Source organism: Penicillium arizonense, assembly GCF_001773325.1.
Source record: "Penicillium arizonense strain CBS 141311 chromosome Unknown PENARI_contig029, whole genome shotgun sequence".
Classification (NCBI taxonomy): Eukaryota; Fungi; Ascomycota; class Eurotiomycetes; order Eurotiales; family Aspergillaceae; genus Penicillium; species Penicillium arizonense.
This window is the reverse complement of record NW_019173306.1, coordinates 193122-210489: the sequence shown is the minus strand read 5'-3', so window position 1 is coordinate 210489 and position 17368 is coordinate 193122. Positions and strand designations below refer to the sequence as shown.

Sequence of the window (17368 nt, the reverse complement as noted above, 5' to 3'; positions counted from 1 at the left end):
CTTGGATAATATGCAAGTTCTTGTTCTTCATGAATCTATTTGTGTATTGTGAGGCATAATGGAAGTGTAGATTGTACCATCTACACAGCAGGGGGTATCGAGACAGAACAGGGTGCGCGTATACAAAAGGCGCGCGTAACAGGCCAACTCCGGCTTTGTGTTACCCATGCGCTACGCATCAGAAGCCCAGGAACTGGAAAGCATCCCGCAAACCGTAGAGCTCTCAGTCACTTCAGGGTCAGCATTCCTCAGGACCGGGTATCATCAACCTTCTCCCACTCGCTATCAGTGCTTCCATATCCAGAGCCATCACCACCAGTACTGGGTCTCCTCTTCGAATCCAGCTCGGTAGGCTGCAACCTGGAAGCGCTTCCAGTCGCGACAGCCTCAGACTTATTCTGCTTCTTGGAAGCCAGTACCTCAGTCTCGGTATCGCTGCCAACACTGGCTCCGCGCGCACGGGTGTCATCCTCTTGGTCTTTTTCCTTCTTCTTTTCAGCCTCCTGAGCCAGCTGGGCGAGTCGCACCTCGGCCGCGAACCAGTTGATGGAGTACCATAGTCCCGCGCTGATGATGGAGAGCGCGACAAAGTGCAGACTGTATGTAGCTAGGAGGAGGGCGAAGAAAACGAGCTGGAGGGCGGCGAAGGATACGTTGGTTGCGATGAGGAGGGTTGGGGTGGGACCCGGGGTGAAAATGCTGGACCATAGGTCCTCCATGAAGGAAACCATATTGAATGTGAGATTGTCTGGGGGAGGTGTTGGAGGTGACGTCGAGTCGGGAACTGGAATCCGTGAGATTGTGGCTTTGGCAGCGGCCGACCGCTTTTCTGTCTCCACTCGGTAGGTGAATTCCGTATGAATAATCTTTATAGAGGGTCTTGTATAGGAACTTTCTAGTTTCCCCGTGGGGGAGACATATGAGATATCAGGTGAATCCCATTCTCGTCACGGGATGAATCGGCTCGAAGTGACTCGGCTTACACCGGGCCGAGTTATAGACTTCGACTAAAACTTGTGTGCTTGGCATATAAGTTATATTCAATGCCAACCTGGTATATGATATACTCGTAGATATCCAAGGATTGTGCCCACTTATATGACAGCGAAAATACAGAACTACATCATGGAAAGACTACAGCATAGAACACCATAGATGGCCTAAGTAAAGAGGCCACGTGAGACTTCTGATATTCGCAACTCCCCTGACTTCCTGACTTCCTGACTTCAAACATCAAGTGGAGACGAAAGGAACCAGTTAGCACCGGAGTCAAGCCGAAATCTGAGGGGTTTCTGGCCGACCAAAAGTCTGGAGCAAGCGGGTCTCCAAGGATCAGCCTGTCCGAGATCGCGCATTACAAGCACACTCCGAGCAAAGAGGTCGAAACCCCATGTCAGCCCAAAGGCTCAACTTATCTTTCAAAGGCCGAATGCTTAGATGGCGAAAAGGTCAAACTTACGACAATAGCCACCCCCGGATTACCAATTGAAGCCATATCCCCCACAAGCATACCGCCGATCCCACCCCCATGTTTCCCCTCCGCATCCCCACGGGTCCTATCGTACACTAAAATGAAGACATACAGGCTTTGCGTCATTCCACCCCGACTTGGCTCCCGGCTTGCTGCTGATTGGGCTGTTTATTCCGGAGGCAGCCCGAGACCCCAAATCAACCCGAATCATGACCACTAGTATCCCGGGAGAAATGGGCACGCAAGTATAAATACCACATGAAGTTTCCATGATATCTCGTGCCCAATTCTGCCTCACAGACCAAATCACCAAATCAAACACCAACTTTCCATTACGGCCTCAGCCCTCAATTTAAACATGGCCGGTGAAATCGAAGTAACAAAAGAACTATCCCACGACCCCGTGGTAGATGGCTTCTCGCACCATGCCGAGAACATCGCACACGACCGCGAGCCCTACGGGCCACCCGGTCTGCGCGGTTTAGTCGCCAACCCATTCGTGTTGCTGTGTGCAGCCTGCTCAACACTAGGAGGGTTACTGTTTGGTTATGACCAGGGTGTTGTGTCAGTGATTCTCGTCATGGACCAGTTCCTCGCTGAATTCCCGCGAGTCTCGGAGACCGCGTCGGGAGCGGGTTTCTGGAAGGGGCTTTTGACGGCCATGATTGAATTGGGTGCTTTGATCGGTGCCCTGAATCAAGGTTGGATTGCGGATAAGATTTCGCGCCGCTATTCGATTCTTGTTGCTGTTGCTATCTTTACGCTTGGTTCTGTGTTGCAGACTGCTGCTTACGGATATCCCATGTTGACGGTTGCTCGGTTCATTGGTGGTCTTGGGATTGGTATGTTGTCGATGGTTGCACCGTTGTATATTTCTGAAATCAGTAAGTGCTTCTCGTTTTGATGCTTTTTATCACCTAGGATACATTGCTGATTGTTTGCTCTTCCTATCTAGGCCCCCCTGAATGCCGTGGTACCCTACTCGTCCTCGAGGAGTGGTGTATCGTGCTCGGTATCGTGATTGCCTTCTGGATCACCTACGGAACCCGCTATATGGTCGGCGAATGGGCTTGGCGTCTCCCATTCCTATTGCAAATGATTCCAGGATTTGTCCTCGCTGCCGGTGTATACATGCTTCCCTTCTCGCCACGTTGGTTGGCTTCTAAGGGTCGCGACGAAGAAGCACTGCTGAGTCTCAGCAAGCTTCGCTCCTTACCACCAACAGATAGACGCGTTCGCCAAGAGCTCTTGGATATTCAGGCTGAAGTACGTTTCCACCAGGAAACCAACAAAGAGAAGCACCCGAATCTTCAAGAAAAGGGCGCCAAGAACTCATTTTTGCTGGAAATGGCATCTTGGGCCGATTGTTTCAAGAAGGGATGCTGGCGTCGGACTCATATCGGTGTTGGACTGGGTTTCTTCCAACAGGTTCGTATCTCCACGAATTCATCGAGTTAACTCGGCTAATGAATATTATAGTTCGTTGGTATCAATGCTCTCATCTACTACTCCCCAACCCTCTTCAAGACAATGGGCCTCGACTCGAGCATGCAGCTCATTATGTCCGGAGTCCTCAATGTACTACAGCTGGTTGGTGTTACCACTAGTATTTGGACCATGGACTCGGTTGGTCGTCGGAAGCTGCTGCTAGTTGGTGCAGCCCTCATGGCCATCTCACACATTGTCATTGCGATTCTGGTTGGGAAATTCTCGAACAACTGGCCGGCGCATCGACCACAGGGATGGGCTAGTGTGGCTATGCTGTTGTTCTACATGATTTCCTTCGGAGCTTCTTGGGGTCCCATTCCATGGGCACTGCCATCCGGTATGGAAATATTTATTACTTATCCTGTTCAACCAAAATATCCTGCTAATATATATACTCAGAAATCTTCCCTTCTTCTCTGCGTGCCAAGGGTGTCGCTCTATCAACCTGTTCTAACTGGTTTAACAACTTCATTATCGTGAGATTCCTCTATCGCCCCTCTATCCATAAACCAAGAATACTAATCCTTTCACTGCAGGGCCTGATCACACCCCCTCTCGTACAAAACACTGGCTACGGCGCCTACGTTTTCTTCGCCGTATTCTGCGTCCTAGCTGGAATCTGGACCTACTTCTTCGTCCCAGAAACCAAGGGCCGCACCTTGGAACAAATGGACCATGTCTTCAAAGACAATTCCAGTGTAGCAGACCAGGCAAAGAGGCACGCTATTGAGGTCGAGCTGATCCGCGCACAGCAAGAGGTTGCCCACCGCGAAATTGCGTGAGCAAGTTTGTCCCGCTCTAATAGAGCTTTCTAGCACAAGATACCAGATACCCGTTTAGTAATTTAGCATGAGCATTTTCAATGTCATGTTACGATTTTATGAGTAGTTGCATTTTGAGTATGGTAAACTCCAATCATTGTCCATGGGTAGCGTACATATTACTACCCTAGGAAGGTCTGAAGCCTGAAGCCTGCATGGCCGAGATCCGTGCCGAGATCCACGACCTCGAGGCGAGAACCGAAACTATGGTGCCATGGTGCCGTATTGTGAGGAATTGCGGGTCAAAATCTGGGGTAAACTTGTACAAACAAGAGGTATATATATGGGAGATGCCAGGGTGGGGTAAAGTCTCGCTTGAATTACTAAATCTAAGTGCATATACGCTATCACACATAACCGAGATGCATAATCTTTATATTGCTCAGTGTCTATGGTTACCTTGCTCTTATTCACTGGGTGTAGCAGGAGACACAGTCGAACTCAAAGCCCCTTCACACCTGCTTCCTGGTGCTTCTCAACCGGTTGGTCATGCCTTTGCTTCTTTCTCTTGGCCCGTTCATTTCTTCGCGGACTATGCTGATGAGGCAAACACAAGAATGTCAAGTTGTATTAGAATGCATTGGTATATAGCGTGTATACTACCATATTAAGACGCGCGAGGTTATAACCTAATCAAGTAGACGGTATGATCGGGCGGTCAAGGCCCGAAGTACCGGAGGTCAAATACTTATGATACACCACTGATAGGTTCCTTTTCTTTCCTTTGTTTGTGTGTTCTTGGACTAACGAGGAATAGAGCACGGGCTTTTGAAGATGGCGTTGATGAGGATGGACATGTCAAGTTGGTTTCGTCAGGACGTATCTACCGGCTGTATTCTTCTTATTTGCGGCGTCTAATGAAGGTATAGATACGCTTCTGGCAACCAAGACTGGGTTCTGCAAGGTAAGAAGAGACATCCCTATTCCTCTATATATCTGTCAGCATCAAGTATCTTTCCAAGGTTCTGACCTGATCGTCTAGGATCATTCATGAACCACACCGCAACCGCCGTAAACCTGATCCAATACATCGACGACATGAGCATAATCCACGCCCACAGCCCAAACATCACATTCCTCCTAGGCGAAACAAACAGCGACTACAGCAATCTCAATATGTGTCAGGTGGAAGGTGTATTCGGGAGCTCAATCTAGCTTGTCGATTATCTCCCTTATGGATTGAGTATTGTAAGCATGAACATCACCTACAACGCCTCTCTCAAATAAACCAACAAAACTAATCCATCTTCAGAACATAACCCGCTTCAATCTAATCCAAGGAACAACTTTCGGCTATGCAGCCTAGACACCAGTAGAAAATGACAACCTGGCTCCCCAAGTCCGAGCACCACTCTACGGTCAAATTGTGGCAGCAGACGCAATCGGGCGCCATCCCACCGTCCAAGTGGAATCTCTTGATCTAGGTAGAGATGATCTATCTGCCTATGCGATCTATCAGTCTAAGAGGCTGTCTCGGTACGTGGTTATTAAGCTTGACGAGTGGAACTCTACGACTAGTTATCCTAGACCTATCAGCAGGTTTTGCTTGATCTGCCCGAGCGCGTGGGAAGTGCTGAGGTTAGACGGCTGACTGGTCCAGGGGCTAGTGCTGATCAGGGGATTTCTTGTGGTGGGGTCAGTTGGAATTATACGAATGGGAGGCTTGGGGAATTTGGGGATAGGGAGGTTGAGGTTTTGAGGGTTAGAGAGGGATTTGTTGGGTTTGAAGTTGAGTCTAGTGAGGCTATTGTTGTTGAGTTGGGTCGTTGATAAGTCGGGAAAATTTTAGGTCAACCCTAAATGGGGTGTCATAAATTTCTCTGGTTGTGTTTAAAGACGTGGCGAGGCCAACATAAGCCACATTGGGATAAAACTTATTTGGGATTCGCTAGATTTCAATTTTCATGATCCTCTTGGCGTTGGGGCTCAGACAGATCGGACAGATCGTTGAGCGTCACCCAGAAATATGCTGTGTATGGGGGTAAAAAAGGTAAAAAGTAAAAAAAGGAAAGTAAGAAAACGCGGGGGTCGACTTATGATCCATCATCCTCGTGCGAGGTTAGCCATCATTTTCATGATTGGTGCCGTTAAACCCGGCACCCATGTACCTGACTGATGTTGTAAGTATATAAGTTATCACTTTTTTTGTAGTATACCACTTTTGACCCGTCTACCCTTTATCCTACAAATACGTATCTCCGGCCCACAGATTGTCTTTCGATCATGATCACAGTTTCATTATACCTTCACATTACGATCTCCTAATCATTTTCCGATGGCGTGGACACCATACAATAGCTCTGTAGAGAACTACCATTTATTCAGTGAAGCTGGCCAAAGCACTCAGAATCTGAACTATAATCCCGAATTCTTTGGATATCCACCATCGGGTCTGCTCCCCGAGGATACAGCTCCGTTATTTACAGAGGTCTTCTTGTGTGACTCGCTCGTCCAATATCCTCAGCCCAACGGGCGTGCTGATACGGGCCCAGGAGGAGTTGAGCTCCATCGCCTCAATTCTAGTACCGCAAGTCATCCCCCGATAAAGTTCAACGATCCCAAAGTTTTGGTGGTAGATGGTATCACTGATTCCAGTGCCATCTGGCCTCACTCGCTGCCAGCGACGCCCTCAGATAGCACAGGGCAAAGAAGCAATCAACTCCAAGTGGTGCAGCATGAATACCCCCGGCCTTCTGACAAAAGAGGAAAGCCCGAGTAGGTCGCAAAGTTCAAGAAGTACACTGGTCATGCGTTTTGCTAATTTGAATCTTCTCACCTAGTTCCATGCCTTCTTTTACATGTAAATGGAGACATTGCAAGCAGATATTTTCCGCGAAAGGTTCTCTGATGCGACACCTTGAAACAAAACATGTTTCCCCTCGGTCCTTCAAATGCCCTCATAGTGCTTGCAGCAGATTGTTCAACCGTAAGGACAACAGGGATGAGCACTCGCGACGGGCTCATCGGGGGAGTGACTTCCAGTATAACTGAGGAATATGTCTCCTATTGTTTTTGTATGGTGCACTATTATTCGGTCGGGTTTTGGATGGATTCTATACAAAGTTGGAGCTGATGTACGTAAGGTTGATCTCACAGTTCATGGTCTGTCTTTTTACTGATGTAATCTTGGATGGGAGCAATAAGAATGCCATTTGATTCAACAAGCCATGTAGAAGAGGATACCTTGTTGCTCTGGAAGACCATTCTTGGTAACCTATAGCTAATATGTACCCCGTAGCGAAATGCGGAAAATGTTCGAATACATTTGCCCTAGACCTCTTTGCATACTTTCCCCTTTCGTTTCAACTGCGTTTTTGTCATTCCACAAGCATAGATACAAAAGTCTCAATGTATAATCGAACGTTGAAATAAGTCTTTGTGCAAAGAGAAGCTTGTTGTAAGTTACCTGAAAGTTGCTCTCCGTATCCCAACATCCAAATGACATACTCACTATTCCGAGTAACTATAACACAAAGTATTACCTTGAGTATTGAGCAAGCTTTCAAGCGTAGTATTAGGCGCAAGCTTGCCAATGTTCACCCTGAAGTCTAGAGTAACATTCTTCCCAGTATAATCAAGTGGTGTAATAGGACCACCAACTTGATGGAAGCGAGTAGGCAGGTCTCTATTCTGCCACTCCCAGAAGACACGATCGAGATTGCAGTGATGAAGGAAGAAGAGAGGATCTGACATATCAGCAAAACAATACTGTGAAATATAGAAATAAAACGCATCGATAACTTACCCCCAGGGCTGAGAGCCGAGTTCCCCAATGTCCCAAGTACACCCCCGACCCCGAAATGCGCGCTTCCATGGATATTAGGCTGCGCAAAGCTAGGTATATTTTCAAGCGCCCGTGAAAAGGATGTATAATCCGGCTGAGCCAGGACATGGTCCACAAGACTCTGTTGGGCAAAGTAATTCATGATCCAGGGTATCCAGTCCCGACGCAGACAATCCGGTTGACCTTTTGGATGTCCAACAGCGAGCATGAAATCTGGCGGCGTAAAGGGGCCGTTCTCAACGCATCCGCCGCCTGTTCGGCCGGTCAGGTTGAATGGGTTCTGTGTGGCGTTGGCTGGGAGGTATTTGCCATTTCCGCCGAACCCTCGGTCCGCGTCGAAGATATCGGTTTTGAAGATGGCCATTGAGGAATTGTCTGTTGAGGAGGCATCCAAGGACCAGTTCCAGTATCTGTCGAGGAGCTAATTACATTTTCTCTACGTTTTTTACTGGGCTTTAGGATAGGGACTTACGGCTGTGCGCCTCTGTATCCACACTCTTCCCGAAGTGCTTTTTCATAGGTTGCAACGAAGTATCGATGCCATAGGGCGAAGTGACCCTGAGTAACAGTGTTAGCTTGATAGACAGCTATACATCAAATGAGGCATGCAATACTTACCACCCAATGGATACTTGGGGTCTGGTCACTATGAGTAGCCTGGAAATCATCGAAATGCGTCGCTGCATTCTCAAGACCAGATATCGCCGGTTGAGACGCCAGACAAAGGACTGCGCGAATGTAATCGCGGCGTTCGTCTAGATCCAGTTGTCTCCTAGGAAATAAAGAGATAAAGTCAATTATGCACATCATAGACTGGACAGCATAACATTGTGGCTTACCATTCTTTGCGTATCGGGGGATTCTTGCACGTGTCTGCGAGACTGTCCGCGACCAGAAGAAAGACCCCTAGTGAAAGCCGGAGGAAGCGCATACTTTAATGTATAAAGCTTAAGTCTACTAATTCTTTCACGGGGGAAGTGGGCTGTTTAAGATCTCCACCAACTGCACTATATCTTCGGAGGAACATAAAGTTCGACTTTTCTGCCTCGGGTCCCTAGACTGTTCTGCGTGTTATAAGCTATCCCTGTGGGGACGGATGGGCTCCACCAATTATACTGGGGGAAATAAAGTACAACGTCGGGCCAAAGAATGCCGAACCATGGTCCCATTGTTTTTTTCTTTGTGAGGGTTGGCCTTGGCATTTGCCGAGGAACAAAGAAGCACGAATTTGTAATATCTCAGTGCTACCATGAATCGCGAGTCCAGATCTTGTGCAAACAAAGACGTGGGGATTGGAGCTCTCGGAACCCCCGATGTCGCCAAGATCGCGGAGCAAGGGGCCAGCCCGTCCAATAGAAAGCCAGAGATCGACCTCTTTGTGCCGGTTTTGGATAGCACCCATGGTTGCCCACAGGGCTGGACTCGAACTGTCGGGGAGATCTTTCACCGTAAGTTCAAGATCACAGGCAAATATGACTATGATATCATGCCACTGGCGGATGATAGTACCGTAACTGCTTTCAATGCTATTAAACTCAATTCGGATACAAAGAAGCACAATATCAAGCTACGGTATGGGGAAGCTCCGGGGGAGCCTTGCTTCCTTTCACAAGTATGTGGATCACATGGCTTGCCTTTCTCCCTGTGATATAAGAAATTAATAGATCCCTGTTCATCCGAGTTGAGGGGATAGCATACATTTCAATTACTGTAGGTCCGATGATTCTACTCGGCCTATCATGGCCTACATAACGGCAGACAATGGTTCTCTTCAGCCTGCCTTCCTCGCCATAATGACCGTGCTGTTATTATTATCATGTACCAGTGTCATATTGAGACTCTACTGTCGCATAGTGCTAGTCCACAAGGTTGGACCAGATGACTATTTCATTGTGACTGGATTGTTTGTCACGATTGCGATGGGTGTGATGAATGGGTTTCATATCAGCTTTGGCACAGGGTTAGTGCTGTTTTCCTCTTTGTTTACAGCGCACTGGCTCCAATCCCATCATCACCTCCGATGCTCTTCACAGGGTCTGGCTAACAAACCTCGCCTAGTCGTCACATGGCCGACCTCGACATACCAACAATCCTCCTTCCAACCCTTAAACACTGGTACGCCTACCAGCTCGTCTACCCACTGGCAATTGGCCTGGTCAAATTCAGCATCTTGTCACAATACTACCGCATCTTTCCCGCGAGGGGATTCCGAATCGCAACGGCTGCAGTCGCACTGTTCGTCTTCATTTACACAGTCGTCGTCATCTTCGTCAACGTGAGTCTCTCTCTTCAACATCCCCTCTCATTGCATTCCAGGCTCAATTCTGACACTTCCAATCCAGGCTTTTGAATGCCACACCAAACCCTGGCGCGCATGGGACCCAACCTTCCCAAAAGGCTGCAACAACCTCCCAGCGGCATACTTCTCAATGGCAGGGACCAACATCCTAACCGACTTGATAATCCTCTTCATGCCTCTACCATTACTCACAAAACTGAATCTCCACCGCCCAAAAAAGTGTCAGTCCCATCCATATCCCCGAATCAATCCCAACTAACACGTTTTCAACAGTTGCCCTCATCGCAATCTTCCTAACAGGAACATTCGCCTCAGCAGCCTCCTTCGTCCGACTCAGCGCCTTATACAAATACCTAATCACAAAGGATGTCTCCTACGACGCTATCCAAATCCTCATCTGGTCACAGGTCGAAGTCAATGTTGCCATTATATCCGCTTCGGCACCGCCGCTTCGACCTATGTTTAGTTCTGTCTTTAGGGGGTCTTCTTATGATCGGTCTGGGAAGCATCAAGATGGGGAGCATGAGCTTTCTGGGACTGTTGGGTCCAGTCGGAGGAGGACGTTGCCGCCGCATGATTGTGCGAATGTCGAGTTTGTTTTGAGGGATTTGGAGGATTGTTGTGACGGCGATGGGAATGAGAATGCGAACGGAGATGGGGATGGGGATGGGCATGGACAGAAGGTGTCCGTTGATATTTCGAATTCGGTGACTGTCCCTGTGCCTGTGCACGTCGATGGGCTTCGTCAGGGGGATATATCTGAGGTGAGGCAGCTTGGGAATATTACCAAGACGGTTGTTATTGAGATGAAGAGTGAGGAGAGGTAATTTGCTATATAATACTGGGCGGTGATTTGGTCTGTATCTTGGAAACTGGGATTGGAGTCATGGTTTGCGTACATAATTTGGACAGCTAGTTACATGTAATGATAATGAAGCCTTTGAACACGGACATAAAAGTGACATGTGGTAAATTATCTGTTGGCAAGCTTTGTGACTACAAGTCCAGGTTGGATACCCGCCACTTTTATTCTTCGGCCCTTACGCTCAGTTCATTATAGTGGTGCCAAACCAGGGGAAGAGGGAGCAACATGCAGAGGAAAGAGGGAACAAGGTGAATGGGCGGTGAGATGCAAAGAAAACAAAAGAAGGAAAGGGAAATGTAACTGGCGTCAGAATCAGTCAGTGGGCTTTTGTCCGAAGACCAGCCGAGGACCTGGACTCGGCCGGCCCTATGCTTGCTTCATCATGGTAGTGCGGGGGAAGGGGAAGAGGGAAGGGGGAAGGGGGATGGGGATGGGGACGGGGATCGGGATGGGGGAAAGAAAATAAGAAGGGGAGGTGGTTGAAGAAGAAAGAGAAAAGAGAGGGAAGAAGGTGGGAGGGCTATTTATAGGAGGGCCTGGCTCTGGAGGATGTCCTGGATCAGAAGGGACCTGTGATTCTATTGAGCAGATAGAACAATGGAGCAATGGAACAATGGAACAATAGAGCAATGGAATCACCAGCCTATTCACACCAGGACCAATCAGACGGTCTTTCCCGCACTTGTGCCTGGTCGTTTGCACATGCGGCTGAACATGCGGCTGATCGACCGGGACCCAGCCGAGATCCCGTCCCACGTGGAGAGGAAGGGGTCCAGACTCTACCTGGAGCTGTAGGGGCATTCACACTACAGTTTACGTGGGACATCGATGATCGAAAACAATTCATTTTAAGCAAAGACAAAGCTTAAGCGTGATGGTATCTCATAGGCAAGAGTAAAGATCCCGGGACGTCTCCCAACGCCGCTAATGGCCCAGACGACACCTGCGCAAGTAAAATGCAAGCCCACATCAATCATAAAACACCGTGCCGCGCCTTGAAAATGGAAACCTTCTCGTCATAAAACAGAATCTCTTGCAGTCGGTAGCGAATGCGCGAGGTACTCTGATCCTCGTCTGGATCGGTATCGTAGTCTTCCGGGTTACTGGAAAGGACGTCTGCGTTAAATGAATCGTCATCGTCACTGTCGTCTTCGAAGGTGGGGTTGTCGTTGGTCGATGGGTCTTCATCCTCCTCAGTGGTCACCGGGGAGTTATCGGCTGTGGGGTTGTCGTCGAAATCGGCGGGGTTATCATCATGTCTGGCTTCGAGGATTTGGAAGCACTTGACGTGGAGACCGATGTAGGCGATTTTGAGATCGGGACGGATGCTGACGATGTCCAGAACTTGGAGAGCTAGCTCTTTCAGATCACGATGGACGGTGTTGCCGATGTTTGGTAGGTATAACGCTCGAAGCTGGGGCATGTTTGGCAATCTCTGGAGAAAGAAATGCTGGCTTAATGTTAGTATAAGTTGTGACCGGCAAGTTGACAGTGCTTGCTTACCCAATCGGCATAATTCATCGCCATGCCCAGCTCCTTCAGCTGCGGCATTTTCCCACTCGTGACAAACGATATCATGTCATGAGTAAACATCCATTTATGCCACCGCGAGCCGGAATATCCGCTGCCAATCTTGCGATCAGTGCCATCGATAAGAACTTTCCGCAGACTCTTGCGATGCTTTCGTAGGATGTGCCGGTAAATGGCGTCAATTTGCACAGAAGATTCGTGACCCGGCGCTTCATGCAAGAAGACACTCTCTAAGGTATTCGGTGCTAATGCATCCTTGATGAAGAGTATCAAGTAGGGTGAAACATTATCCGTACGGATGTGTTTCAGGTTAAGCGGGAAGTCAACCGAGCTTTCACTCAATCGGCGATCTGGTTTGTCCTGACGCTTTACCGGTGCCGGAGGAGGTGCATATTTTCGGCGAAGAGCCCGCCAAAGCTTTTCATGGTCAGCACATTGCATGACAGTCAGAGTAGTGAGTTTGGTCCAGTCAACGGCTGGCAGTAGTGTGGGCACAGAGAGTGGAACACGTTCCAATTCGAGGACGTCGAGGTTAAGCATATCAGAACCAGCTTCAAAGGCAGACACTGGCGAACGAGTAGTCCGATTGGGCAAACCAGAATCTTGTGACAATCGTTTGCCCTTCTCAGCACTGGGAAGTAGCTGCTCTGCTGGAGGGAGGGTTTCCTCGCTCTCAGCAGGGGTCGACCACTTGGTGGCGACGTCAGTCGCACTGTCTGGTGCGATCAAAACTTTGATAGGAGAGGCTGGAGTAATATCGTCCTGTTGGTCACACGAATGGCGTCGTTTCAGGATTCCCAGTATACCATCTGCACGGGGCCAACTGGATGCAGACTCCGAGTTTGTCCCACATAGTAGCCACGCGCTCATGTGGGCTTTTTCGGCAATGCCAATTCGAAGCTCAGTCAGGCGATGACGCGATCGCTCAATAAGAAGTGCCAGCTCTTCCACATACGCCGGCTCATCTATGTCAAGGACAGCCACGCTCTTAAGCGGAGGCAATACAGACAACGAAGGGTGTTCGACATGTTTGTATTTCTGGAAGAGCCTCGTTGCCGGTGCAGACAGATTGCGTAGAGCATTCTCTGAATTGTCATGCCAGCGCACCCAAATGCGCTCTAAGCGACATTCATGTCCTGGCCGATCCGCCAAAGATGCAAGCGCCAACCAGATTTCACGGACCACTCCAGTCGGCATGTCCCAGACGAAAGCCTCGAGATTGATCATCCGCGCAACGGCCAGTGCAACCAGCGTCCCTAGCATCTTACCCACTTCTTTGGTCACTGAGTACTCCTGGACCCAGCTCAGCGGACCATTTCCAATGGAAAATGTGCGAGTGTATTGCGCATAGTGATTCCCTCGTCGCGACCGCCCACTGACTTCGTTGTTTGCCGATCGGGGACTTGGATGTTGTTGTTGGCAATGACAACCGCAGTGCGTACAGTTGCTCGACTGACTGTCTTGGAACAGTGGTAGCCGGCTAAACACATCTTCGCCCATTACCAATGTCGACAAGCCATAAGATAGAGCATCCACTCCCGAGTAGTCCTCCGTTGATGGGTTCAGCGACTCTGGCCAGACGATGTCGAACCGGGAGTACATGTGCGGAATAGCCAGTGCATGGAGGGCAGAGCATGTTAGGGCGAGCGATGTCAGGTCATTTGTATGCGTGACCTAGTAATGCGGAATTGTAAGCTCTCGCCAGAGACTGCGAGAAAGACGTGTAATACCTCTTTGATAATCTCCTTCAACACATCTAAAGGCAAATCCAACAAAAGTCGTGGCTTTTTCGGCATCTTGAGATCTGGAGGCGTTTGACTTCGGCCTTCCGTGCGGGGAGTCGATGGGGTAGCGCCTTGGTCGGAGAATCGGTTCACGTCCTCCTGTTCGAAACGTAGCTTTCCCAGCGCGAGAGTGAGATTTCTCTTGGCATCGGATACAAGCTCGACTGAGGCGGTGCTTTCGCTGGAGACGAAGCCCTCCTCGTCTGACGACATCGGGTCGGGCTTATCGGCATCCAAGTCGGCCATCAGGAGCGGATCCCTAACTTAGCGCGAGATCGCAGTTATTGTGGGGCACGGCTGGTGGCGAAGACCATCCCTGACGAAGATAGTCCTTGTTCACTGGTCACTGGTCACTTTGACTATGTTGGCCAACAAAGAGAAGCTATTCTGGGGTATTGAGCTCGGATCTTCTACATTACGTAAGAATGTTGTCGTCACCTGCCATGGGTGCCTAGATCGCCAGGCGCTGATCCAGTATAGAGTCAAAGACCTTACATTTCTCGCATTTGGTGATTTTCCATGAGTGAGATGGTCACTAGACTCTTTCGTGTATGGTAGCATCTTGGCTCTATAGCCGCATTGATTCATCCGCCAGTTAATAGAACATCGGGAGATATATAATGCTGTTGTTTCAAAGGAAGATTCTCATTTTTTGTTGAAAAAGAACAAACAATATCTCAAGTCAATCTATAGCGTCGTCTAATGTTTCATCCCTAGTGGTTTATCTCCTTGTAGCTTTGACGTCCTGGAGGTAGGAGCTCTATCTAGTCTTCTCCCTGTCCAAGTCGTTCCAAATTAATTGCCGCACTAATGCAGGCCAAGTGACTGAATGCCTGTGGAGTATTGCCCATCTGCTCACCAGAAATAGCCACTTCTTCTGAGAACATGCCCAGGTGATTCGCGTAGGAGAGGATGTTGTCAAAGTGCGAAAGCGCGAGCTTCCAAATGTTGGGAATGGGCACATCGTAGTTGGAAGCCTGGAATTCCAGAACAGATTCAGCCGGGATCTCAGTGTACAGGTGTGGGATTACCACTTACACGAGCCATTGCTTCGACAAGCCAGAAGGTTACCATGATGAAAGCGCCTTCGCCACCTCCCACACCTGTGCAACATGCATATCAGCAGCCAGACTCCAATGCACGGTAATGCAAGGTTCCTGGGACACAATTATCACTTACCATCATTGGCTCTCAGATGGTCGTACCGGAACACCATCTTGGCGCTGGACAATCCCTCCCTTTCGGGGCTTTCCAGAATCCTCTTTAGAGTGCTGATGAAACGGGGGTCATTAGGCGCAACAAAGAAGACCAAGGGCGCAATCAAGACGGATGCATCCAACACATCCGGACTCTCATAGCTCTGGCAAAAATGACCACGCTCCTCATTGTATCCTTTGGTCATGATCTCGTCGTACATCTCATCCCGAATCTTGATCCACTCAAAGCGATCGGGGCATGGCAAGCTGGAGCGCTTCTCTGCAAGGCGGATCCCGCGATCCAAAGCCACCCACATCATGATTCTCGAATAGATAAAGTTCTGGATCTGACCACGAGATTCCCAGATGGACATATCCTTTTGGTTCCGAACGGTGATAACATAGTTGACCATACGTCGGATGGAGTTCCATTGGTCATAGGTAATGGGATTACCGTGCTTGTTGTACAGATAAATACTGTCCAAAAGCTCACCGTAGATGTCCAGCTGCGTGTGGAAGACAGCCGCGTTGCCGATGCGAACAGGCTTACTTCCCTTGTACCCGTCAAGGTGGTCCAGTTCCACCTCGGGAATGTCATAGTCGCCCCGAATGGTGAACATGAGTGGCAAAAAAGGTCTGTTGCTATCCTTGTCCATGTCCTTGGCAGCATGAGGGAAGATTCGATCGAAGATAAAGGTAACATATGCTTCCGCCTCTTCACTGTAACCCATTTTCAGGAAGACGTACAACGTAAAAGCCGTGTCACGCACCCAGGAATACCGATAATCCCAGTTCCGCGAACCTCCCACGTTTTCAGGGAGCGAGAAGGTGGGCGACGCGACGATTGCGCCGGTGGGTTTGTATGTCAACAGCTTCAGAATGAGGAGGCTGCGCTCGACCGTTTCCCGGTAGTGACCACGGAAGGCACACTTGCGGGTCCAGTTGGTCCAGTAGTCAGAGGTCTCATCTTCCATCTTGAGGAGGTAGGCGGCCATGGTGGCCGAGGTGGGGACAGCTTTCTCGGGACTGTGCAGTACCAAATGAACCGTCTGGCCTTCCGACAGCTTAATCCAGGCCACCAATCCGCGGCCGTTTATGTCCAAGCGGTCTTCCAAGTTTAGGTTCGCCGCCGGGAACCCAAGCTTGTCCGGCTCCCGCGAATCGGCAAAGATCTCGACCTGCAGCCGCTCGGTTTCACTTTCAAAATGGATGGTCTGGAGCCGGTGCTTCTCCATGTCATTTTCCAGCTTTGCACGAGCGTTGTGCGAGTCTCGTGCGTAGTTAAAGGCCGGGAACAGTTCCACCTGCAACTCCATCGACCCACGGCTGCATTCCAGCTTTCGGATCAGACCTGAGTGCTGCAGTCCTGACTTGAACCGGTTGGTGCCGGGCTCATTACAAGGACAGTATCCTGACAGCAACCTAGCGGACTGGCTGACCTTTTTAGGGGTGACTGGGAAATAGTCCAGCATCGTCACGACGCCACCCTCGTTGGTCCACCTGGTTTCAAGTAGGTTCGAATATGGAAGATACCGCTGTTTGCTGTGGGAATCGACCACGGACTTGTAGGGGGATACCGAGAAGAATCCCCCCTTCTTGTCGTCAAGCAGGCGGCAGAAGACAGTAGGTGAGTCAAAGACTGGCCAGCACATGTAATCCAAACTACCAGCCTTGCTGATCAGGGCACAGGTGTGCATATCCCCGATCAGTCCGTAGTCCTCGATGGCAATGTACGAACCCTCAGACATGATGACAACGGACAATAGTGACAGCAGGGAATCCGATAGAAGTTCAAAATACAAGGGTCTTTGATGTGGATTCAATGCTTTTTGCAGCACCAGCCCGGGAAGATTGCAGAGAAACAGAGTCGAAAGCATAAGAAAATGCAATGTCTCCCATTGACATCGATCATCCGCATGTCCCGACGACTATGGAGAAAGTACGACATGATGATGATGTATCATGGGTCTGAGGTCATGGCTATGCCGATGGATGGGGGCTTCTCCCCAGCAGACAAGCTGAAGGTGGGGACCTCATCACTGAAGAGCTTCGCATTGAGTTTATTTTTCTGGCATTGTGATGTTTCTAGTCTTAGGGCGAGGTTAGCCGGGAGTTTCAGGATCCCCTGAG

The 17368-nt window shown here is 49.4% G+C and overlaps 6 protein-coding genes across 6 annotated transcripts, besides 2 other annotated features; 2 read left to right on the top strand and 4 right to left on the bottom strand.

Annotated features, from left to right (window-relative positions):
• Positions 1-248: 248 nt before the first annotated feature.
• Positions 249-731, bottom strand: PENARI_c029G07046 (V-type ATPase assembly factor PKR1; the record flags this gene model as incomplete). Its single annotated transcript, XM_022636309.1, has 1 exon — positions 249-731. One exon carries the CDS (start codon positions 729-731, stop codon positions 249-251), a length of 483 nt encoding a protein of 160 aa, XP_022483812.1.
• Positions 732-1829: 1098 nt separating this feature from the next.
• Positions 1830-4935, top strand: PENARI_c029G04612 (sugar porter family MFS transporter; the record flags this gene model as incomplete). Its single annotated transcript, XM_022636293.1, has 8 exons — positions 1830-2355; positions 2427-2899; positions 2951-3296; positions 3359-3435; positions 3496-3737; positions 4538-4582; positions 4650-4684; positions 4763-4935. 8 exons carry the CDS (start codon positions 1830-1832, stop codon positions 4933-4935), a joined length of 1917 nt encoding a protein of 638 aa, XP_022483877.1.
• A 2295-nt stretch (positions 4936-7230) lies between these two features.
• PENARI_c029G00029 (tyrosinase family protein) lies at positions 7231-8495 on the bottom strand (the record flags this gene model as incomplete). The annotated part of the gene is made up of 5 exons (XM_022636259.1): positions 7231-7466; positions 7526-7974; positions 8037-8122; positions 8183-8336; positions 8404-8495. 5 exons carry the CDS (start codon positions 8493-8495, stop codon positions 7231-7233), a joined length of 1017 nt encoding a protein of 338 aa, XP_022483856.1.
• A 318-nt stretch (positions 8496-8813) lies between these two features.
• On the top strand, positions 8814-10690 carry PENARI_c029G04421 (uncharacterized protein; the record flags this gene model as incomplete). Its single annotated transcript, XM_022636292.1, has 4 exons — positions 8814-9136; positions 9623-9839; positions 9907-10084; positions 10137-10690. 4 exons carry the CDS (start codon positions 8814-8816, stop codon positions 10688-10690), a joined length of 1272 nt encoding a protein of 423 aa, XP_022483879.1.
• Positions 10691-11701: 1011 nt separating this feature from the next.
• Positions 11702-14288, bottom strand: PENARI_c029G08432 (uncharacterized protein; the record flags this gene model as incomplete). The annotated part of the gene is made up of 3 exons (XM_022636320.1): positions 11702-12178; positions 12232-13932; positions 13989-14288. 3 exons carry the CDS (start codon positions 14286-14288, stop codon positions 11702-11704), a joined length of 2478 nt encoding a protein of 825 aa, XP_022483869.1.
• Positions 14289-14403: 115 nt separating this feature from the next.
• Positions 14404-14461: a sequence feature (Short protein (PENARI_c029G11765, OGE48391.1) was converted to a misc_feature.).
• Positions 14462-14517: 56 nt separating this feature from the next.
• Positions 14518-14522: a sequence feature (Short protein (PENARI_c029G11765, OGE48391.1) was converted to a misc_feature.).
• Positions 14523-14806: 284 nt separating this feature from the next.
• Positions 14807-16986, bottom strand: PENARI_c029G02998 (glycoside hydrolase family 15 protein; the record flags this gene model as incomplete). Its single annotated transcript, XM_022636278.1, has 3 exons — positions 14807-15019; positions 15081-15145; positions 15222-16986. The coding sequence occupies 3 exons, from the start codon at positions 16984-16986 to the stop codon at positions 14807-14809; spliced, it is 2043 nt and encodes a 680-aa protein (XP_022483884.1).
• Between the last annotated feature and the right edge of the window lie 382 nt (positions 16987-17368).